This window comes from Prionailurus bengalensis, chromosome B1, assembly GCF_016509475.1.
Source record: "Prionailurus bengalensis isolate Pbe53 chromosome B1, Fcat_Pben_1.1_paternal_pri, whole genome shotgun sequence".
Classification (NCBI taxonomy): domain Eukaryota; kingdom Metazoa; phylum Chordata; class Mammalia; order Carnivora; family Felidae; genus Prionailurus; species Prionailurus bengalensis.
In genome coordinates this window covers 165,279,226-165,299,431 of record NC_057344.1, presented here as the reverse complement: position 1 = coordinate 165,299,431, position 20,206 = coordinate 165,279,226, and the positions used below count along the sequence as shown (strand labels likewise).

At 36.2% G+C, this 20,206-nt stretch overlaps 1 protein-coding gene across 9 annotated transcripts in view; it reads right to left on the bottom strand.

Annotated features, from left to right (window-relative positions):
- Nucleotides 1-20,206, bottom strand: part of FRYL (FRY like transcription coactivator) — a 272,325-nt gene that overhangs the window by 110,453 nt on the left and 141,666 nt on the right. For 6 of the 9 annotated variants that reach the window (XM_043572703.1, XM_043572706.1, XM_043572705.1 and 3 more), the window contains 7 exons: nt 12,219-12,298; nt 11,558-11,638; nt 9,598-9,766; nt 9,133-9,225; nt 4,877-4,975; nt 3,808-3,909; nt 754-798 (listed from right to left, as the gene is read on the bottom strand). In XM_043572703.1, the coding sequence (XP_043428638.1) occupies nt 754-798; nt 3,808-3,909; nt 4,877-4,975; nt 9,133-9,225; nt 9,598-9,766; nt 11,558-11,638; nt 12,219-12,298 (669 nt within the window). The remainder of the gene's footprint in view (nt 1-753; nt 799-3,807; nt 3,910-4,876; nt 4,976-9,132; nt 9,226-9,597; nt 9,767-11,557; nt 11,639-12,218; nt 12,299-20,206) is intronic. The other 3 variants (XM_043572708.1, XM_043572709.1, XM_043572710.1) reach the window with 1 other exon arrangement.

Below are 20,206 nucleotides of genomic sequence, written 5' to 3'. Positions count from 1 at the left end.
GACTCCTATGTTTACAAAGCAGACTTACTCTACACTGAACAAAGCCAAAACTAAGATGAAAAATGATACATCAATTATTGTGTATTCAGCCACTGAAATGCTGTCAAACATGTCTGAATAATAAAAACATCCTAAAATGATCTGAGCCTTAACCAAAGAGTAGATAATTCCCCAGTTACCATTTTGGTATAATACGAATAAGCAGATTGTTACATACATTAGAATCCAATAAACATTTGATATGTCCAGTATGTTCTTTGGCCGCAATCATTTTAATGTATCTTTCCCTTTTTTCTACCATGAACCAAACCCAAAATATTTTGCTTAAAATCCAAACCAACAGGAGACACGTTTTAAAAAGTCATGCATCAAAAATCATACTTAAAATCTAAGCTGTCTCCTTAATTGCATCGGAAAATGTTTTTTTTTTTTTTTTAATTTCGTCTATAACAGTGTCACTAATGTAATGTTACTTAAACAACAAATTAAACAGGATATTTTAAAATGGAGGATTTTGGTTAAGAATCAACATTCATGATCACTTGTGGCTCGTAAATTCATCTTCTTGGGATGACATTAATATTAAACATGTACAGTGTCCCTGCTGTGTGCTAGTCTTCTTTTACAAGAGGAGAAGTGGGCTGGAATAAATACATTAGACATGCAATGCAACAATGGGTAAAGAAAAAAAAAAAAAGCCACACTTAAAGGAGATAAAGCAATATTTTACTTTGTAACATCAACACAACTCACCTGGAGTGTTTCTATTTGTTTTCTGATACTGTTGTTAGATGGCATCTAAATAAAGCAATGTGAGACAGCAAACATAAACATGAGACACAGCACATGCATGTTAGATGAAAATAAGCACAAAACAAGACAGCTCTTCACCAAGGCCTCTATTTAGAAGAAATTTGAAATTTCCAAGACAGTGGCCAGAAACACTAAAGGAAAAAAAAAAAATCCTATAACTTGGGATACATCTATATAATCCTTAAACTAAGAGAAAATATTTAAATTATTAATTACCTAAATTTTCCTCTCAAAGCACTGCTCTCGAGTTCTAGCAAGTTTGAATTTTTAGAAGAAAATAAGCATGCGCTATAGAAAACAACCTTCAAATTATTTTTATCTGAACTCCACTACTCTTATTATTTCCCCCCCACACCCCCTCTAATTATTCTTCAGAAACCTTCCTTACAATCACTTTTCACATAATAACCTCGACTGATAAAAAGATAGGGAAATAGGAAAACTACCAAATTCTGTTTAAGGACAAAAATGACAGAAGTGACATCTTCTGTGAATTCAAATGGATGTTTTCTCATGCTATTTATGGGGCGATGGGGCGAAAGCCCATGTTCCGTGGTCACCACCTTCAAATACTGATATGGTAACTTTTTAAAAAGTGTACAGTATTAAAGATTCTATTTATTCTTATGACTCTGGAGAATAATGCCTTTTTTAATATCCCAGAATGACAGCCAGATATTGTCTGAAAATATCTAGTACAGCAAAACTCCTTATAGTCCATTAACAGATAGCAGGTGGATCTCAAAGAGCAAACATTATGGAGCAGAAGAGATCTAGACGCAAACCTATCTCTACCACTTTTTGGCCCCCTGACCGTGGGTTACTTATTTATCTTCTTTCAGCCTCACTTACAGTAAGAATTAAATGAGAGATTGTATTTAAGCATCTAGTATATAGAAGTATTAATAAGAATCAGCTTTAAGAAGTAATAGGTCTAGTAAGTGAAAACTTGTTACGGATTTTTTTGAAATCATGAGGTTTCTTGCATCCCAAAACAGAATCAGTTTAGGCCTTTATCTTGAACCAGTTTTTCCTGTGTGTGTGTGTGTGTGTATGTATATGTGTGTGTGTGTGTGTGTGTGTGTGTGTGTGTATATATATATATATATATAGCTATGTATATATATATATATATATATATATATATATGTAGCAAATCAATTATATCTATAGATAACTAGCGTAAAGTTTTTTCTGAATACTCCATGCCTTACCTCAACTCTGCAGTGTAGCCACAGTATCTAAAACTTAATAAACAGGAGCCAATTTGTAAAATTTCTGCTGAATAGAGCCTTAATGTAAGTTAAGGGTTAATGGCCAAGACAACTATATTCCAAATATTCATGCTAAGGTGGCTCTTATCTCCTTGAGCCTGGCAGAGCGACATTGCCATTAATTAAAATGGACAATATGCCAGAGATATTTAACAGGAGGTAAGGGTTCAAAGAAAACAGCATTTCAAATGAAAGCCTTAAGACAAAAAATAAAAGTTAAGGTGCTGCGAAAGAATTGCAAATATGTTAGGTGGAAACATATATATATATATACAACAATTCCAACAAGCAACAGAAAAGTATGGATTGTCATGAAACAAAGCAACCTTTCAGAAAACACTTAAATGCGAGTCTGAAAATATTTTATTGAAAGTATGGAAAATCATACTACCCAGAAAATTATCAATTCCCCCTTTTAGTACCTGTATCGGTATGAATCATCAAAATGAGGACAGAAAACAGTATAATGTAATTAATTAAATAAAGCTTATTTTCTGGTTGCATGACATAAAGAGTTTAATAAACTTGATTGGGTCCTGGGAATTTTCATAAATAAGAAAGAGAGTATATCAAGTCTCATCCAAATATGAATAATATCAATGAGTATCTAGGAGAAAAAGAGCCAAAAATGTTTCTCAAAGACTTTTATTTTCTGTATACCTTTTTAAGTAATCAAGGCACTTTTGGAAATGATGTATAAAGTCACGGAAAAGATATATAGGATAATGTTTCCAGTGGATCATTCTCAAAGTGGGAATGCGAAGTCAAATACCACTATTTCTCAAATACCACACTGAGCTATAGAGTCAGAGAAAAGTCATTTAATCTATCTGTGCCTCGCTTTCATTGTCTTCAAAGTATAAGGTTTCCAGTATTATCCTAACTTAGAGGAATGACAGGAAATAAGATGCCATGTCTGTCATGCTTCTAGAACTTGTAAGCAAATATTCAAATGTACTCATCTAGGTATTAAAACAGTGTTCAAATCAAGCATTTCCATGACATGCAGGTGAGGAATATTCCCATGTCCTGTGTCAGACATTAACTGAGCTCCTATCCACAGAAGAAAAGCGAATCCTGTTAGATCCTGCTAGCAGAGTATCCTGGGAAGATAAAGATCCTTCTATCTCACAGTCTTGTTTACAACACTAAAGAGAGACCGGACGTGGGCGTGCCAAATAGTGTTAGTAACAACTATCCCTTGGTTCAAGTCAGAATCATTTCAGGAGATTCTGTATCCCTGTGGATCCAATATCACACTCTTAGGTTTGGCTGGCACACTTTCATCAAATGTGCTTTTAGTGACATTTCATTATCAAGGCTTTTTTCATTTTCAGACTTGAGCCAACATGACTGAATTTTCTCAAAATGAAACACAAAATAATATCCGGAGGATTCTATAAGATTAACACTCTGTAACTCTGAAGGCATGTTTTTAGCACAAATATTGTTAGATCTAAGATAATATAAACAAACAGCTGTTAAAAATGTACAATTTTGCATTAAGACAAACTAAATTTTCAATCAAAAGTTGATTCATGTCAATATGTGATTCCCCACAGAAAGAATAAAGTACATTTAAGAAAAGCAATGTGATAAAGTATTACTCTTCTAATGCACCAGTAATAATGAGGGTTTTATTACATACTGTTCAATATATATGCACAAATGAATACACTACAGTCAGTATCTACAGGTCAGAAATGTGATTATGTCTTACCTTTAAATGTGACAAACAGTTCTGTAGGAAAATATGCCAGTTATTTAAAAAAAACTGTTTCTGACTGACACATAAAAGGCAGGTAATTAGTGGATAAAGAGCCTATAGGAGATAGGGAAAAGAGAATTAACATTTTTCATGAGAAAGCACAGATTTGTAAATCACATCCTCAGAAACAAAGGCAGTTTTCCCATTTGTCTTAAGAAGTACGGTCTCCTAAAGTAACGTAACAAAAAATGATAAGGGGCAAATTTTCTATAAGAACAACTCCTCAATCTGTCTCATTGCCCTGAGTTGGAGCGTGCTTTTATTTTTCCGTAGAGCCACCACTCCCTCAACGAGTACAGTGGTTAGGAACACAAGCCCTGGGATCAAGCACAGACTGGCATCAAAGTTTCAGCTTTTTATTTGCCAGGCACATGACTTCAGGGTGGATATAATTAAGGGCTCCAAGGCTCCCTTTGCTAACACACGGAGTGGAGAATGATAGACGGGGCTGGGAGGCTTAAAGTAAAACAATGCAAATGTAATTAGTTCAATGCCTGGCACAATAAGTGTTTATTCATTATTAGATCTCTATCTTAAGTGGTCAAGTATTTGTCTAATTCTCCACACTTTCTCCAAGCTGCATAAAAATTTACAGCAAACTCCTTCAAAGTTACATGGAGCGGGTGGTTAAATCTCTGAATAGAAATGATGTCATTAGATAGACAATGGTTCCTAAGTAATCTAATACTTCTGAGTGCAATAATGTAAAATAAAGAAATTTATGGTTTAATAAGAGTATATGCAAGCTTCCACATAGTATAATGCATAACTTAAAGCACCTGTCAAGAAAGGTAAATACCTAGAATAAAGTCTGAATAACCTATCAAATGTAGAGCCAGTAAAATTAAGAACAGAATGTTTTAAAAAGAGCAAGAAAAATGTATAAAATTTGCCCTTATGTTGCGTTTTGGAAATTTTACAATTTCAATTCTTACAATTCTTTTCAATGTCCCCTCAATTCAGCAATCAATTACTACAACTCCTAATTAAATATGTAAAGGTTTGAAATGCTTTTCAATACCAATGAATGCTTCTTCCTGGAGCTCAGTTCAAAAGTAGTCTGATAAAGCATCTCCACAAAATTTTTCAAACAGGGAACATTCACTTCATTTTTAACAGCCTAGGTAAAAAGATAATACAAAAACAAAGAAAATGGTCACAAATATTAAACTGTACAGAAATTACGAGAACTTTCTCTAAGGTGTGAAATTAGTGACTCCTTCACCGAGTATCTCACTAAAGTACTAGAAACTGCCAAATGACCAACTGTCAAGTCGCTGAGATAAAGGTGGTCCCTGTTCTGAGAAAACACAAGCAAGTGAACAGGCAATGAGTACGTGATACAACCAACAGATGCTGCAAGAGGAAATTCTCTGTGCTCTGGGCACATTCACAAGGGGCCCCGACAGAAAAACTCCATAAGGAAGTAACACCAAAGCTGAATCCAGCATCCCTTCCCTGATACAGAGCAGTAAATCCCAGGTAACCTCTCCAGCCTTGTCCTCCACACTCTGCCTTCCTGCACTGGGATCCAGCAGCACCAGCTAGCTTTCTTGCTGTTTCTAGAACAGATCATGCATGTTTGTGCTTTAGGGAGTCTACAGTGGTTCCTTGTGCCCAAGAAGTCTTCCCTCAGATACAGCACGCCTTTTCCCTCGTTCCTTTAGCTTCTGCTCAGTCATCTCCATCTCCTTCGAGGGGGTGGTCTCAGCTGATCACAGTATTCAAAATTTCAACTCCCTTACCCCTTCAGCAATTCCTACCCCCCTATCTTACTGTACATCTCTCCACAGTACTTGTCACCATCCACCTACTAGATATTTTACATACTAGTTTACTAGCTGTTTTCTGCACTAGAAATAGCTCTACAAGAGCAAGGTGTCTTTCCTACCTTGACCATTCTTGCATTGCCTATGCACAGAAGAGGCTCTGATACAAAGAAAGCATTCAATACATGTGATGAATGAATAAGTAGAGTCCAACCAGGCAAAGTGGGGAGGGAGGTTATTAAAGAGGCAAGAATGTTCCAGACAGAATGAGTGCTATATGCAGCAGTGGGTGTTATGGATTGAAATGTCACCTCCCCCACACCCCAAATTCAGGTATTGAAATCCTAACCCAGCGTACCTCACCATGTGACCTTATTTGGAAAAGGCAGGTGTCATTTGGTCATTGCAGATGTAATTGGTTAAGTTAGGATAAAGTCATATTGGGGTGAGGGGACCCTACTCCAACATGATGGGTCACCTTTAAAAAAAAAACAGGCAATTTGGACAAAGACGTACACAAGGAGAACACCACGCAAAAATGAAGGCAGAGCTCAGGTGCTGATTCTATAAGCCAAGGAATGCCAAAGATATCAGAAACTAGGTGAGAGGCACAGAACAGATGCTTCCTCACAGCCCTCAGAAGGAATCAACCCACCAACACCTTGGTCTCACCGTAACTGTGAGACAATAATTTTTGTTATTTGAGCCACCTAGTTTGAGGCACTTTATGAGGGCTGCCTTAGCAAACAAACTACAAACACAAACACGGCATAAAAGAAGAATCAGGTAACACAATACTCATGGACCGCAAGGACCGTCAAGGGTCTTCCCTCCTACAACCTGCTCCTTTTGATTAATTACCTTAAAAATACAACCTAATCCCAGTTAGGTATCTGGCAAAAACAGATTTTCAGACAAGGGGGAAGCACAAATGACAATGTGGGATAGAGAAGCAGCAACCCAAACCACTTCTAGAAAAAGAAATTGAAATACATGCACTAATGAAAATAGACTAAAACCTGACGGTTTGATAAATGATAGGTTTATTTTATCAAAAAAATAATAATAATAAAATAACAACCCCAGACTTGGCTGAAACCTGGGGTGGGGGGCTATCTGACTCACACTACCTACTGAGCTCTATCCATGACTTTTGTTTGTACCCATTAAAAAAGAATCAATTTTTTTTTTAAATCCTCAAAGTAAATATTCAAGACAGGTAAAAAAAAAAAAAATCATGCCAATCACGGTCATTAATATTTTAAAACTTTCACTTTGCTTCCAGTTCCCTGTCTACCTTTTCTTTTTTTTCTTCTAAGACTTTAAAACTTCATTTTATTTTATTTTTTAAAATGTTTATTTATTTATTTTTGAGAGAGAGAGCGTGCGAGTGAGCACAGGGGAGAGGCAGAGAGAGAGGAAGACAGAGAATCCCAAGCACAGAGAATCTCTGTGCTGTCAGAGCGAGGCCCCATGCAGGGCTCCAACACATGAAACGTGAGATCATAACCTGAGCCGATATCAAGAGTCTGCCACTCAACCGAGCCAACCAGGCACCCCTCCCTGTCCACCTTTTTTTTTTTTTAAGTTTATTTATTTATTTGAGAGAGACAGAGATAGGGTGAGTGGGGGAGGGGCAGACAGAGGGGGAGAGAAAGAATCCTAAGCAGGCTCCGAGCCGCCAGCTGTGCAGAGCCCGCTGTGGGACTCAAACTCACGAAACCGGGAGATCATAACCTGAGCCAAAAACCAAGAGTCAGACCCTCAACCAAATGAGCCACCCAGGTGTCCCCAAAATATATTTTTAAGATACATAAAAATATATCTCTAAAACTCAATCAGAATACAAACAACTCCATATTAAAAAATAAGAAAAGATTCCAACACACATTTTGCCAAAGAAAACATATGGACAGCAAATACAGGACGCTCAAAATCATTGGTCATTAGGGAAATGCAAATTTTAAAACCCCAGTGAGACACCACAACACAACTAGCAGAATGGCTAAAACTAAAATAACTGGCCAAAGAAGTGTTGGTGAGGATGTGGAGGAACTAGAACTCTCACATCCGGCTCCTTGGAATACAAAACGATGCAACAACTTTGGAACGTTGTATGACAATTTCTTTAACAATCAAACATATAGCTACCACTTGGTCCACCAATTCCATCCCTAGATATTTACCCAAAGTAAATAAAAGCATATGTCCCATACATAGACTTGGACATAAATGTTCACAGCGGCTTTATATGTAACAGCCCAAAACTGGAACAAACGGATGCAAAACAGATGACCACAACCAAACTGTGGTGTTATCTATACTGTGGTATGTCTATGTCTATGCAATGAAATACTATGCAACGATGAGAAAGGAAAAACCTACTGATACATTCTACAACATAGTTGGAACTCAAAATAATTATGCAGAGTAAAAGAAGCCAAAAAATGGCTTTGTACTGTAAAACTCCATTAATATAAAATTCTAGGAAAACCAAAACTAATGTAGAGTGACAGAAAGAAGATGAATAGTTGCACTACCCAAAGGTGAGGTGAGTGGTAGTGGGGGGGGGGGGGGTGGATTAAAAAGGAAAATAAGGAAACTTCCAGGGTGTGACAGATATGTACATTATCCTGATTATGGTGATGGTTTCCCATGTGCATACACATGTCAAATTATATACTTTAAATATGCATACTGTATGTCAATTTTACTTCAAGTTTAAAATGAAATGATGATATATATAATATATATATACATGAAAAGAATATCATTTATGCAGCAATATGTAGTATACTGAAAGTGAGTTGCATATCACATACCATACAGAACAACTGAAATGGGTAAAAACAAACAAACAAAAACCCCAGGAAACAAACCTAGCATCTAAGTATTATAAAATCCCTTAATCCTATTTATAGCATGCTGTTACTAGTAACTGCAAAATTATTTTCAAATAACACACTACTTTTATGTCAAGAAAGGCTTCTATAAATCTGCTGCCCTAGAAATTATGTTATATAAATAATATATTTATAATAATCATATTTTCTAAATAATTTGGAATACCTATTTTGACAGGTGGGACGAATATCAATAGCAACTACAGAACACTTAAAATCGAGACAGTCCTGTAAATTCCAAGATATATGTTACAGTACAGGCTGTTAAAATGGCCACCATACTGTAAGAAGCAGAAGCCGCGAGTAAATGCAGTATTTTGCACTGAGCTGCTTCAGGCAGCCGTTACCTAGAGGCTGGGTTGCAAATACTCTGCCCTCCTTGCAGTCTCTGAATCTTAAGGACCTGGGCCCATTCTTTTAATTAAAAGGCTAATCAATGCTCTACTGACATTTGGCTAATAACCATTTTCCCCATATCCATACGACATTCAAATTTCCCACATAACAGTCTATGACATTACCGGAAAGTAAGACTATTTCACGTGGCAACTTCTTCAGTGAAAAGGTACTTTTAACAGACAATATAGAAATTAAAGTACACTTACAGCAGCTACAGGGATAAGAATCTCCACAAATAAACCAGCAAGTGCATGCTTTATATCTTTATCTTTTACTTCTAAGAAATACTGAGCACATTCCTGGAGGGGCAAAGAGGTATATATTAGGTTTAAGAATTTTTAATATCATGGTAAGTTTGTAAATACTGCGATTTTACCAAAAAGCTAAAGTCAAAACACACTCAAATTTAAAAAGAAAGTAAATTCACACCACTGGCAATTTAACACTGGAACTGAAGAATTACTAACGATGCCATGAATATATATATTCATGTATTGAAATCCTAACCCAGCGTACCTCACCACGTGACCTTATTTGGAAAAGGCAGGTGTCATTTGGTCATGCAATTTATATTTAGTAATATACATATGTTTCCTTATATTAAGTCACGAAGAGCAAGCATAACCACTGTTAGGCTAATTCCAATCACCACAATGGAGAAGGTATATCACCTGCATGAACTGAAATGATGCTTCAAAATCTTCTACAGGATACATTTTTACTCGAAAAAACTTCATCCCCATTATTAAGCTGATGATGCTTTGTACCACATGGGGACTTTGTTCCTTTTGCCGCAGTTCTTTCAATTCTGTCACAAACTTCTTCCTCACAGCCTGAAATCTTTAATATACACGAATACATAAGTGGATAGGAATTCAAAACACTAATGTCCCACATGATACTCAAGGTTGAAATCAAAAGATACTTTACGTAAACATTATGTCCTTTCTCTACCCTCATCAAAATTACTACAAAAGCACAGAGGGAAATCAAGTTATTTGATATTATTTGAAATCTGCTGTTCCGTTATTTTAAAGTTAGAAGTTCCTTAAGAAGATATAATAAGATGTCTTTATTCCTACAACATCGTCAATACAGCTCCATGACCATTTAATCGTTAATAATCATAGTCAAATCAAATCAAATAATCTACCCCATAAATCAGATAGTGTCTCCAGTTTGTACTCCTTTTTATAAAACCTGTAATTTGAGTTATATGGAGAACGGATTGGAGACTATAAATGTGTTCAAAGACATGAATCAATCAATTTTAGACTACCATCACTTAAAATTAGTTTCTCCTTATGCTGGAGAAAAACTGAAGGAGAGGAGTGGGGCACACGGTCTCACACAATGTGACTAAGCTCAAGAATCAAAATGCTTTCAAATGTAAGCACCATCCTGGATTCAAATGACCACAACTGGTAAGTCTACTAAGTTTTTTCTCTGCTTACATTGCAAAAAGATACTTACCAGTTTAATAATCAAAAATACTTAATTTCCCCCTTTATTTATTATGAAACAGCTAAAGATTTTACTGTTAATGTTACTGGGGGAAACCAGTTTCTGAAAAGTTAAAATGGGAAATGAAGCATATTTTCTAATCGTTATTGACTACAGAGGGAAAAAAGAAAATTGCGTATTAATGAAATATGGATATATGATAGGATATATTACTTAGCCATTTCCATTTGAGTCTTGGAGAATATAATACCATTTTCCACGAATATATTCTTTTGCATTGTAAAAAGACAATATACAATGGATAAAAACCTTCCCATCGCAATAACACTAGAATCCAAGGGTTTTTCTCTTCTATTAAATTTCTCATAATAATGATCAGCCACTACACTCACAGGAAGCAAACATTAACAAGAATTGTACTTGGCTTTTTAGAATTTAGAAAGGGTTTTATCTGATGATTTCAGGACCAAACACTTCTTAAATGACATCTAAGAAAATCTGAATTGATAATTTTTTACCTTACAAATTTCCCAGTGGCAACAAAGGAAATTCAAACTCTTCCATAGTCTTATGATCAACCACAAGATACTACAGATAAACTTTTTTACTCTTTACTATAATGATGGTTCAAGACAATTCAATGGGTGTAACTCCTAATGAATAACACCTTTATGGAATCATCTAGTATCTTCTCTTTCTTTTTTGGAATCTCTTCTACCTATCCAAAATTCTATTTAGTGTTAAATAAAATGATTTGGAGGAAAACACTGAGATGCCATCTCAGAAGTAAAACCATTCAACTAGAAAGTATTAAAAGTTGTTATTAGCTCTGTAGAGTTCTTAAAAAACAAACAAACAAAAAAGGATGTGAAAAAACACTTCTCATAGAATAGTTAGAAATAAATAAGGTAATGTCCTGACTATTCCTGGCACTTTTCTGACTTCCTCAATTCAGACATTTATGGAAAACCCCGAATAAATGAAAACAAGTTGTATACTTAATGTATGGATATTACTTTAAAATCCTCTAAGAAATAGAGCAGCTAAGTAATAAAAAGTGGAGGAGACTGCAAAATAACTATGAAAAAAATTAGATCTAATGCTGTCATTGTCAATTACAATGAAGCATTCTAAAATACAACTGAAATCGGTGATTTAAATACTTACTTTGATTGGGCAAGAACCCCTATCACCTCTGCATATAAATCTGCAATAATATGCACATTCCCAGTGTTGGTTCCTGAATATCTGAAACAAAAGAGAACAAATGTGCTGTTAAATTTTTCTATAAACTCTCTTTTACATAAATCTGAAAGTTTCTCATCAGAGGGTTACAAAGTTTGTTTCTGAAGAGTCATCTGTAGAATAATAAAAACCACACAAATTTTCACCTAGCTCTGAGTTTTACTTTGTCGTGAAATTTAGCCTTCTAATTCTTATAAATCCAATCAACAGTTTTAAGAATTATTTTAATAAAATCTTTCAATGGGGGTGCCTGGCTGGCTCAGTTGGTAAAACAAGAAACTCTTGATCTCAGGGTCATGAATTCAAGCCCCTCATTGGGCATGAAGCCTACTAAAACAGGCAAACAAACTTTCCGAGAAGCATTTTGTGGGGATTCGAAAGAAAGAAAGAAAGAAAGAAAGAAAGAAAGAAAGAAAGAAAGAAAGAAAGAAAGAAAGAAAGAAAGAAAGAAAAAGAAAAAGGAAGATAAATGCTTTGAACTCTAAAAACAAAACAAATGATCAGAGAGAGTTCAAATTATACTTAAACAGTCTAACCCTGGACTAGGAGAAAAGCAACAATCCCAAGTTAGTATTTTACTTACCCTTCCTTATGTTTAAAGTGCTTAAAAGCTAAGTTTAGAACTTCATGAACTAAGGGATCGGGCACAGGATGAACAGGAATCTAGAATGAAAAAATCATAAAATCAGCAAGAGCTAAGTAGATTATAAGTCTTATGAGTGTTCTCCACATTTCAACTAATTAAATCAAGAACCAGTTTTCATTTCCATGGTATGATCAATTACTAATTTGTCAATCTGCCCTTTTTCTAAGGATTCTATTATTTTCTCAGAGAATTTAGTTACTCATCTAATTTAATAACCTCTAAATTTAAGAATATTAGCTGTATAATCACAAATCCTTGAACTAGGCCCATAAAGGGGAAAAAGTAGTCGTTATTGCTGATTTACTGTAATTGTCAGGAAATTAAGACACTCACACGTACCTCTCTGCAACACCTATGGGAAAGCAACCTCTGGCTGAGCCAGCCACACATTCCATATATAGTCTGATTTTTCTATCATTAACAGTAGCCAAAATGACACCAACTTTTCCAACAATTTAAAACTATTCATGGCCTTATTAGTATTAGAAAATCGTAATTTAAATATCTTTGTTTTGTTTAGTTCTTTAAAAACTATATGCTACTTCCAAATATGTAAACCAAATGAAAATATTTAAAACCAGAAAGTAAAATCCCTGTCCCTTCTCCCATATACAATCACTATCAATAGCTTGATACATATCCTTCCAGACTTTTCCTATCCACACCCACACACCTGATTTTTCTTAAGAAAATGATGCCTCCTCTTTCCATGGCAGTAGTTAGAGCTCCTCCTTTCTTTTCAATGGCCACATAATACTCAGTATACGATGTATTTAATGAGCTTCCTATCGCCTGCCATGTCATTCTAGATTTTCAATAATCAATATGATGTTATAAACATCTTAGACATTTTGGGAATGCAAGCTGGTGCAGCCACTCTGGGAAACAGTATGGAGGTTCCTCAAAAAATCAAAAATAGAACTACCCTTCAACCCAGCAATTGCACTACCAGGCATTTATCCACGGGATACAGGTGTGTCATTTCGAAGCGACACATGCACCCCCATGTTTATAGCAGCACTATCAACAATAGCCAAAGTATGGAAAGAGCCCAAATGTCCATTGACGGATGAGTGGATAAAGAAGATGTGGTATATATATACGCACACACACACACATACACGCAATGGAGTATTACTCAGCAATCAAAAAGAATGAAATCTTGTCATCTGCAACTACGTGGATGGAACTGGAGGGTATTATGCTAAGTGACATTAGTCAGAGAAAGACAAATATCATATGACTTCACTCATATGAGGACTTTAAGAGACAAAACAGATGAACATAAGGGAAGGGAAACAAAAATAATATAAAAACAGGGTGGGGGGAAAAACAGAAGAGACTCATAAATATGGAGAACAAACTGAGGGCTACTGGAGGGGTTGTGGGAGGGGGGATGGGCCAAATGCGTAAGGGGCACTAAGGAATCTACTCCTGAAATCATTGTTGCACTATATGCTAACTAATTTGGATGCAAATCTAAAAAAATAAAAAATTAAATTAAAAAAAAAAAAAGAAACATAGGATAAAAGTCCCTGTCTTCCAGGGTCTAAAATATAAGGAAGAATTTCCCATTGGTAGTGATTTCTGTTTCTTTTCTCCTCTTACTTATACTTGTAGTTCTCTGATAAGTCTTAAATTTTATTTAATTTCTGATCACATTTTTTTTTTTACTGTAACAAATGTTAGAATGTTACCAATCCTGTGTATATTTGATTTTTTATGGAGAAAGTATTGTAAGCATATAATCATTCATTCATTCCTTTTATTACATACTTTTATAAATACTCATTTAATGCATATATCATGTAAGAAATTATACAGACTCTGGTATTATAAAAAGTATAGGACATTGCCTCTGTCTCAAAGAGTTTATAATTTAGCTGGGGAGATGTGCTTAAAAGCTAATAATATTTAATGTGCATTGAATCCTGCTACGTAAGTACTGTTATTTTATAAGTATTTTATATGTAATAATTCATTTACTCCCCACAACATTATGAGGTAGGTATTATGGTTATCACAGTTTTAATAGACAAATAAATTGAGGTGCAGCGAGATTATATAATTTGCTCAATGACTTACATCCTGTAGGTAGCAGAGCCAGGATTTCGAGACTTAAAACTGGACTCCAAAACAGCTGCCATAACACGTTAGGTACTTAAAAAAATGAACTGTTTAAGGAGTGTTTATTGGAGGACCCATCATATGCAAAGCTGTCTGCTAGAAAGTGAAATTTAAATGTGTATAGGACGATTCCCAGTTTCAAGAAATTTACAGTCTTCATATACTTATATATATACATATAACATTATATACATATAACATTAGAATGATTGTTATGGATTAATATCTGAAAAACCCATAATATATCACATGACTCCTACAGGAAAAAATGCATTATGAGTCTCAAACAATTTGTGTATGCATTAACTTTAGGAGCACTTTATTGCAAGGTGAGAACTGGCTCTATGTTACGTATAATTACATAGCAAGCATTTAAAAAATGTTTTAACAATTGGAAAATGTTTTCATATTCTTTTTAGAATATTTTCTTATTTAAAATGTTCACGGATTGTGAAATAAAGGATCCTCTGGTGCTGTAAAAAAAAAAAAAAAAAATCTTCGACATCTAACTTTATATACTTGTATAGTTCCAAGGGAAAGAGCCCAAAAGGAGGAACTGATGGATCAAAGATTTTAGGGGCACCTGGGTGGCTCAGTGGGCTAAGCATCCAACTTTGGCTCAGATCATGAACTCGCGGTTCGTGGGTTCAAGCCCTGCATCAGGCTCTGTGCTGACAGCTCGCAGCCTGTAGCCTGCTTCTGATTCTGTGTCTCCCTCTCTCTCTGTTCCTCCCCTATTTGCACTGTCTCTCCCTCTCTCAAAAATAAAGATTAGAAAAAAAATTTTTTTAAAGATTACACAAGTCACCGCTGATATATATTCAAGTTCTAAATATTTGTGGATCTGCTTCTGAGCTCACTATTCTATTAATTTTTATATGTCGGTACCAAAATCATACGGTCTCCATTATCAGACTTTATAAATAAGTTTGCTGTCTGATACTGAAAGTCCCCTTTATTCTTCTTCAGAGAGCACTTAGCCACTTTTGGCCCACTGTTCTTCCATATTCAATCTAGAGTCACCCAAGTTACATAAAAACTGTTAGGATTTTTACTGGAGTTGCAATGAATCTATAGATCAATTTGGGGTTAACTGTATTCTTCTTCATTTACATGGAGTATCTTTTCACTTCTTTAAGTTTTTGGCAAGGTTTTATAATTTTCTGTTGTTGCCCTTTGTTGTACTTATTCCTAAGATGATAAACATATGAAAAGATGCTTAATTAGTAATAAGGATGATGAAAGTACACAAAGTATCATTTACACCTATTCAGTGGGGAAAAGCCTGACAACACCAAACAGCACAGATAATGTAAATGAATCAGATTTCACAGACATTGCTGGTGTAAGTTTAAATCAATTTTTTACACAGCCTACCATCTAGTGAAGCAGATCAAAGTATGCCACCACAAAATGTGGCACTTCGGCTTGAGAATTATTTTGAGCTGAAGGCAACTGAGAAACAGCAGGTGCAGGAAGAGCTCTCCACCCTCCCCCTTTCTGCCTAAAAGCAGTCTCCCCTCCTCTTTCCTGTACCACAAAAAGAAGAAGACTTGGTAAGGAGACAGGTCTGCACAAACTTACTAAAGAGCCCTTATCTTCCATTAGTTTCCCTCACGTATTTTCCTTTTCCCAATTTACCACCCCTAGAAGCCCAAACATTTTTCCTTTGTCTTGTCACTTCACAACGTACTGAGCTTTGTTAAGTTTTGGGGCTTAACCATTCTTTGTGTATTCAACTGTTTCCCTACGAAGGCCTCCATATGCATATGTCATAAACCTTTTCTCCTGATAATCTGACATCTGTCAGTTTAGTCTGCAGGGCTCCAGGAATGAACCTAAGAAGGTGGAGCCCCAACACACTAGCAGTTACATGCCCAAGAAAAAAATAATGTATAGCCACACACGTCATGGATTAATTCTAACAACATACTGTTGAGTGAAAATGTTAAGTCCCAGAGAACAATATACGTATGATACATTTTTTTATGAAGTTCAAAGACAAGAGAAACTTAATATTCAAACATATAGGAAAGCATTTTTTTAAAGAGAATAATTAACATAAAAATCAGAAAAATGGGAAGAGGGTAGCCAGGCAATGAACTAGGAGAGATTCACATAATGAGACTTAAATTATAGGTATTGGTGGAGCTCACAGGTAATCAGTACAGTGTAAACAAACACACAGAGGTCAATGATGACAGTGTGTCTGGAGCCAGGATCATGATTTATCACATTCTTTTGCTGGAAGTCCAATTAAAACAAAAAATGCACGGGAATTACACATTTCCTTGCAAGGTTTAACAACATACGTTATAGAACACTTCGTCAATAGGGTAAAATTGTAATAGAAATTTTCATATTACCAAGACAGCCACAAACTAGACTAGGGCAAAGAAAAGCAGAGAATTCTAATTATTCAAAGATGGTGAGAATGTTCCTTGAGGGTTTGACAAAGGAGAGATTTTTATTTAAAATAAAGATAATTTATTTGTTACAAAGGCAAACCAAGAGTCTATGAGGAAGGAGCTGAATTTAGCCCAGAATAATGATCAGGAGCTAGTTCAAACCTAGTAAATAGGTGAGAAACATTAGAAACAGTAACCACAATTACACTGTAATGAGAGACAAGAAACACAAGAAATCCAGTAAGTAACTATTCATTGACACGGATTCAGCTCAATGAGAAAGGTGACTAAACTCGCACAGCAGGAAGAATACTAGCACACTTACTTACTTACTTACTTACTTACTTACTTACTTACTTATTTGAGAGAACATACGCGCGCATGCACACGAGCAGGGGAGAGGGGCAGAGGGAGAGAGAGACAATCTTAAGCAGGGCGTGGAGCCCAATGCGGGGCTCTCAATCTCATGACCCTGGGATCATGACCTGAGCTGAAATCAAGAGTTGGATGCTCAACCCACTGAGCCACCTGGGTGCCCCTAGCATCACTCTTAAAATACCGTGCCAGCAGAGGGATACAGGTAGCTGACACAGCTTTGGAAGGTTCACAGTGAACTTTTACTCCAGGACGGAAGGCTATAGCTCTATCTTGGCTAAGTGGGTTGGTATTTGTTGTTGACCAGAGGAGAATCAGAGCATTCATCGCAGATTTCCTAGAAATTGGGACTGTCCTGAAGGACTGAGCCTGGAATCGAGTTTGAAGAAAATGCACTCCATCACAAAATCAAATAGGGATTAAGTGAAGAAGCAGCTGTAATCCAAACTCAACCTTTCTTAGTTCTCAATGAACCTTTTAAAAATAGTAGCCTTATGATACAGGAAAGAAGTTTACTCGTCTGTTGGTGGAAGCTGAGATTTGAACATCCCACGTTAATACTGTGCAGAAACTGAATTTCTTCTACATAGTAAGGTTCAAGAATTCAGACTCTAGGGGCTCCTGGGTGGTTCAGTCAGTTAAACATCCAACTTTGGCTCAGGTCATGATCTCACAATCCGTGAGTTTGAGCCCTGCGTTGTGCTCTGTGCTGACAGCTTGGAGTTTGGGGCCTGTTTTGGATTCTGTGTCTCCCTCTCTCTGCCCCTCCCCCACTCAGGCTCTGTCTCTCTTGCTCTCGAAAATAAATAAACCATAAAAACAAAATTAAAAAAAAAAAAAAAGAATTCAGACTCTACAAGAACAACTTAACCTTTGTCCCACAATGGAAGACTAAATTTTAAACCCATAATTTCTTTAAGCAGAGATACTTAACTAGGAATTTTATGAATGTATAATTATAAGAAGCTTTTAAATCTTTTATAGGCAAACACATCACCATAAAAGTGTAACAATCATGTCTCATTGATAAAGGAATTTCAGAATACTGGCTCATCAATTAAGTAGAGGCACGACAATCTTTTACTTGGTAGTCTGAATACCTCTTTTTAGGAAAACACTATTATCTCGTATTAAGAAGAAACTGAAAACAGTATTCCCCAAGTGCTCCTTACATCCACACCAAGCTGACGAACTTATTGTAAGTAAACTATATATAATCAAACCTTTATACAATAAACTGTTTTTCATTAAAAATACAGAAAGATAAGTCATAAAAGTATAGAAAGACCATGGATTTTGGTTTGGTTTAATGAAACCAATGCTTCTCTTTTTACTGGTTATGTAACCACGAGGAAGTTTCCACTTCCCCATCTGTAAATGCACGCAAAAGATTGGAACCCTATCATCACTAGCCCGGAGAGAAAAATCGAGAATATTACAATTGGAGATTGATTCTTGTCCTCCCACCTTTTCCTTCTATCTCTCAAAGGGACCAGGCGAGAATTCTTACCTTCTGAGAATGTAGGGCAGATGAAGGGACTAGAATATAAGGGTGGAGATACTGAGGCAAAGCCTGGGAGGGAAAAATGGCAGGAAACCAGAGCCCATTCAAGAAGCAGGGAGGCCCTGTATTCTCCCAGCCTGATCTTCCCTCAGTTGGGCCCATAAAATAGGCCCTAAGGTAATGAAAACATTGCTACAATCGAAGCTGCTGTCCCATACATCCCAGTCAGCCTGTGGCCACCCACTGAGAGTTAAAACGGAGCAGATACCTACCACCATGCGAAACCAAACTTTAGTCAGGAATAGGCTAGTCTTGGATCAGTCAGCCTGACTTCCGGAACTTATTCCAGAATTCATGGTGCTAGTCATATGGGCTGGCCCCAGACACTTCACTGACCTTGCAATAATGCAACACTGCATTTCTGTGATCTAATTTTTTATATTCCACTTACCGTGTGCTGTGTTGTGGTTTTACCATATTGCTTTCCTCACAGGGATGTTTAATATGCTCCAGGCCGGAGATGTGAAATACAAGTTAACATAAACCTATAATTTCTCCTGAACAGTCTCATTTGGTCTAGCTATGCCTCAAGTCTGACAATGACAGCTAGGGACACTACTTAGCCACGCTGTGTACTCTTTATTACTTACTACCCAACGACCGCCACCATCAACACTTTTTATGTGTCTGCATGGCAGGTATTAGTTAAGGATTTTTATAAATAGCGTTTGTAACACTTAGTCTTACAAGGTAGGTATTTGTCTCCTATTTGACAGACGAGGGAACCGAAGTTCAGAAGTTGGGTGTGTACCTCTCTAGAATACACTGTGCGCTATCAAAATGCATTTAATAAAGGAAACACGTAAGGAAAGAAAAACTTCCAGTTTTATCATATTATAGCCAAAAACAAAAACAAAAACAAAACCCACAGAAACAGGAAATAAAAGAAGAAATAGATCTTTTCTCTAATTTTTGGAAGAAAACAAGCACAACTTCTAAACATTTTAAGAATGAACATTATCAGGATGCACAGACATTCTTACAATCCCTACACTTCACCCCCTATTTTCAATAATAACAGTAATAATAATAAAAATACTCCCAAATTGAATCTCAAACACAAGGTGGCAGGGGTGGGGAAGAATCCCACTTGGGTTTATAGAGAAAAAGTTCTCCTTTCATGGAGTAATATTCCCACTCACAGTATCCAGGCTTTTCAGATCTTGTCACTTGTGTGATTTTAGAAGCCGCTCTAACTCGACTTCAACATTCAAGAAGGATATATCTAGTAGACTCTGAAGAGCACCCAGGGGTGCCTGGCTGGCTTGGTCAGAGGAGCATGCAACTCTTGACCTCGGGATCATGAGTTCAAGCCCCCATTGCCTATAGAGATTACTTAAACAAATAAAAACTTAGAAAAACAAACAAAACAAAGGAATACCCACGTGTTATTCCAAGGCTATTCCCACTACCACCTCTCAAGCTTTAATGCTTTTATCACATCTTGAAAG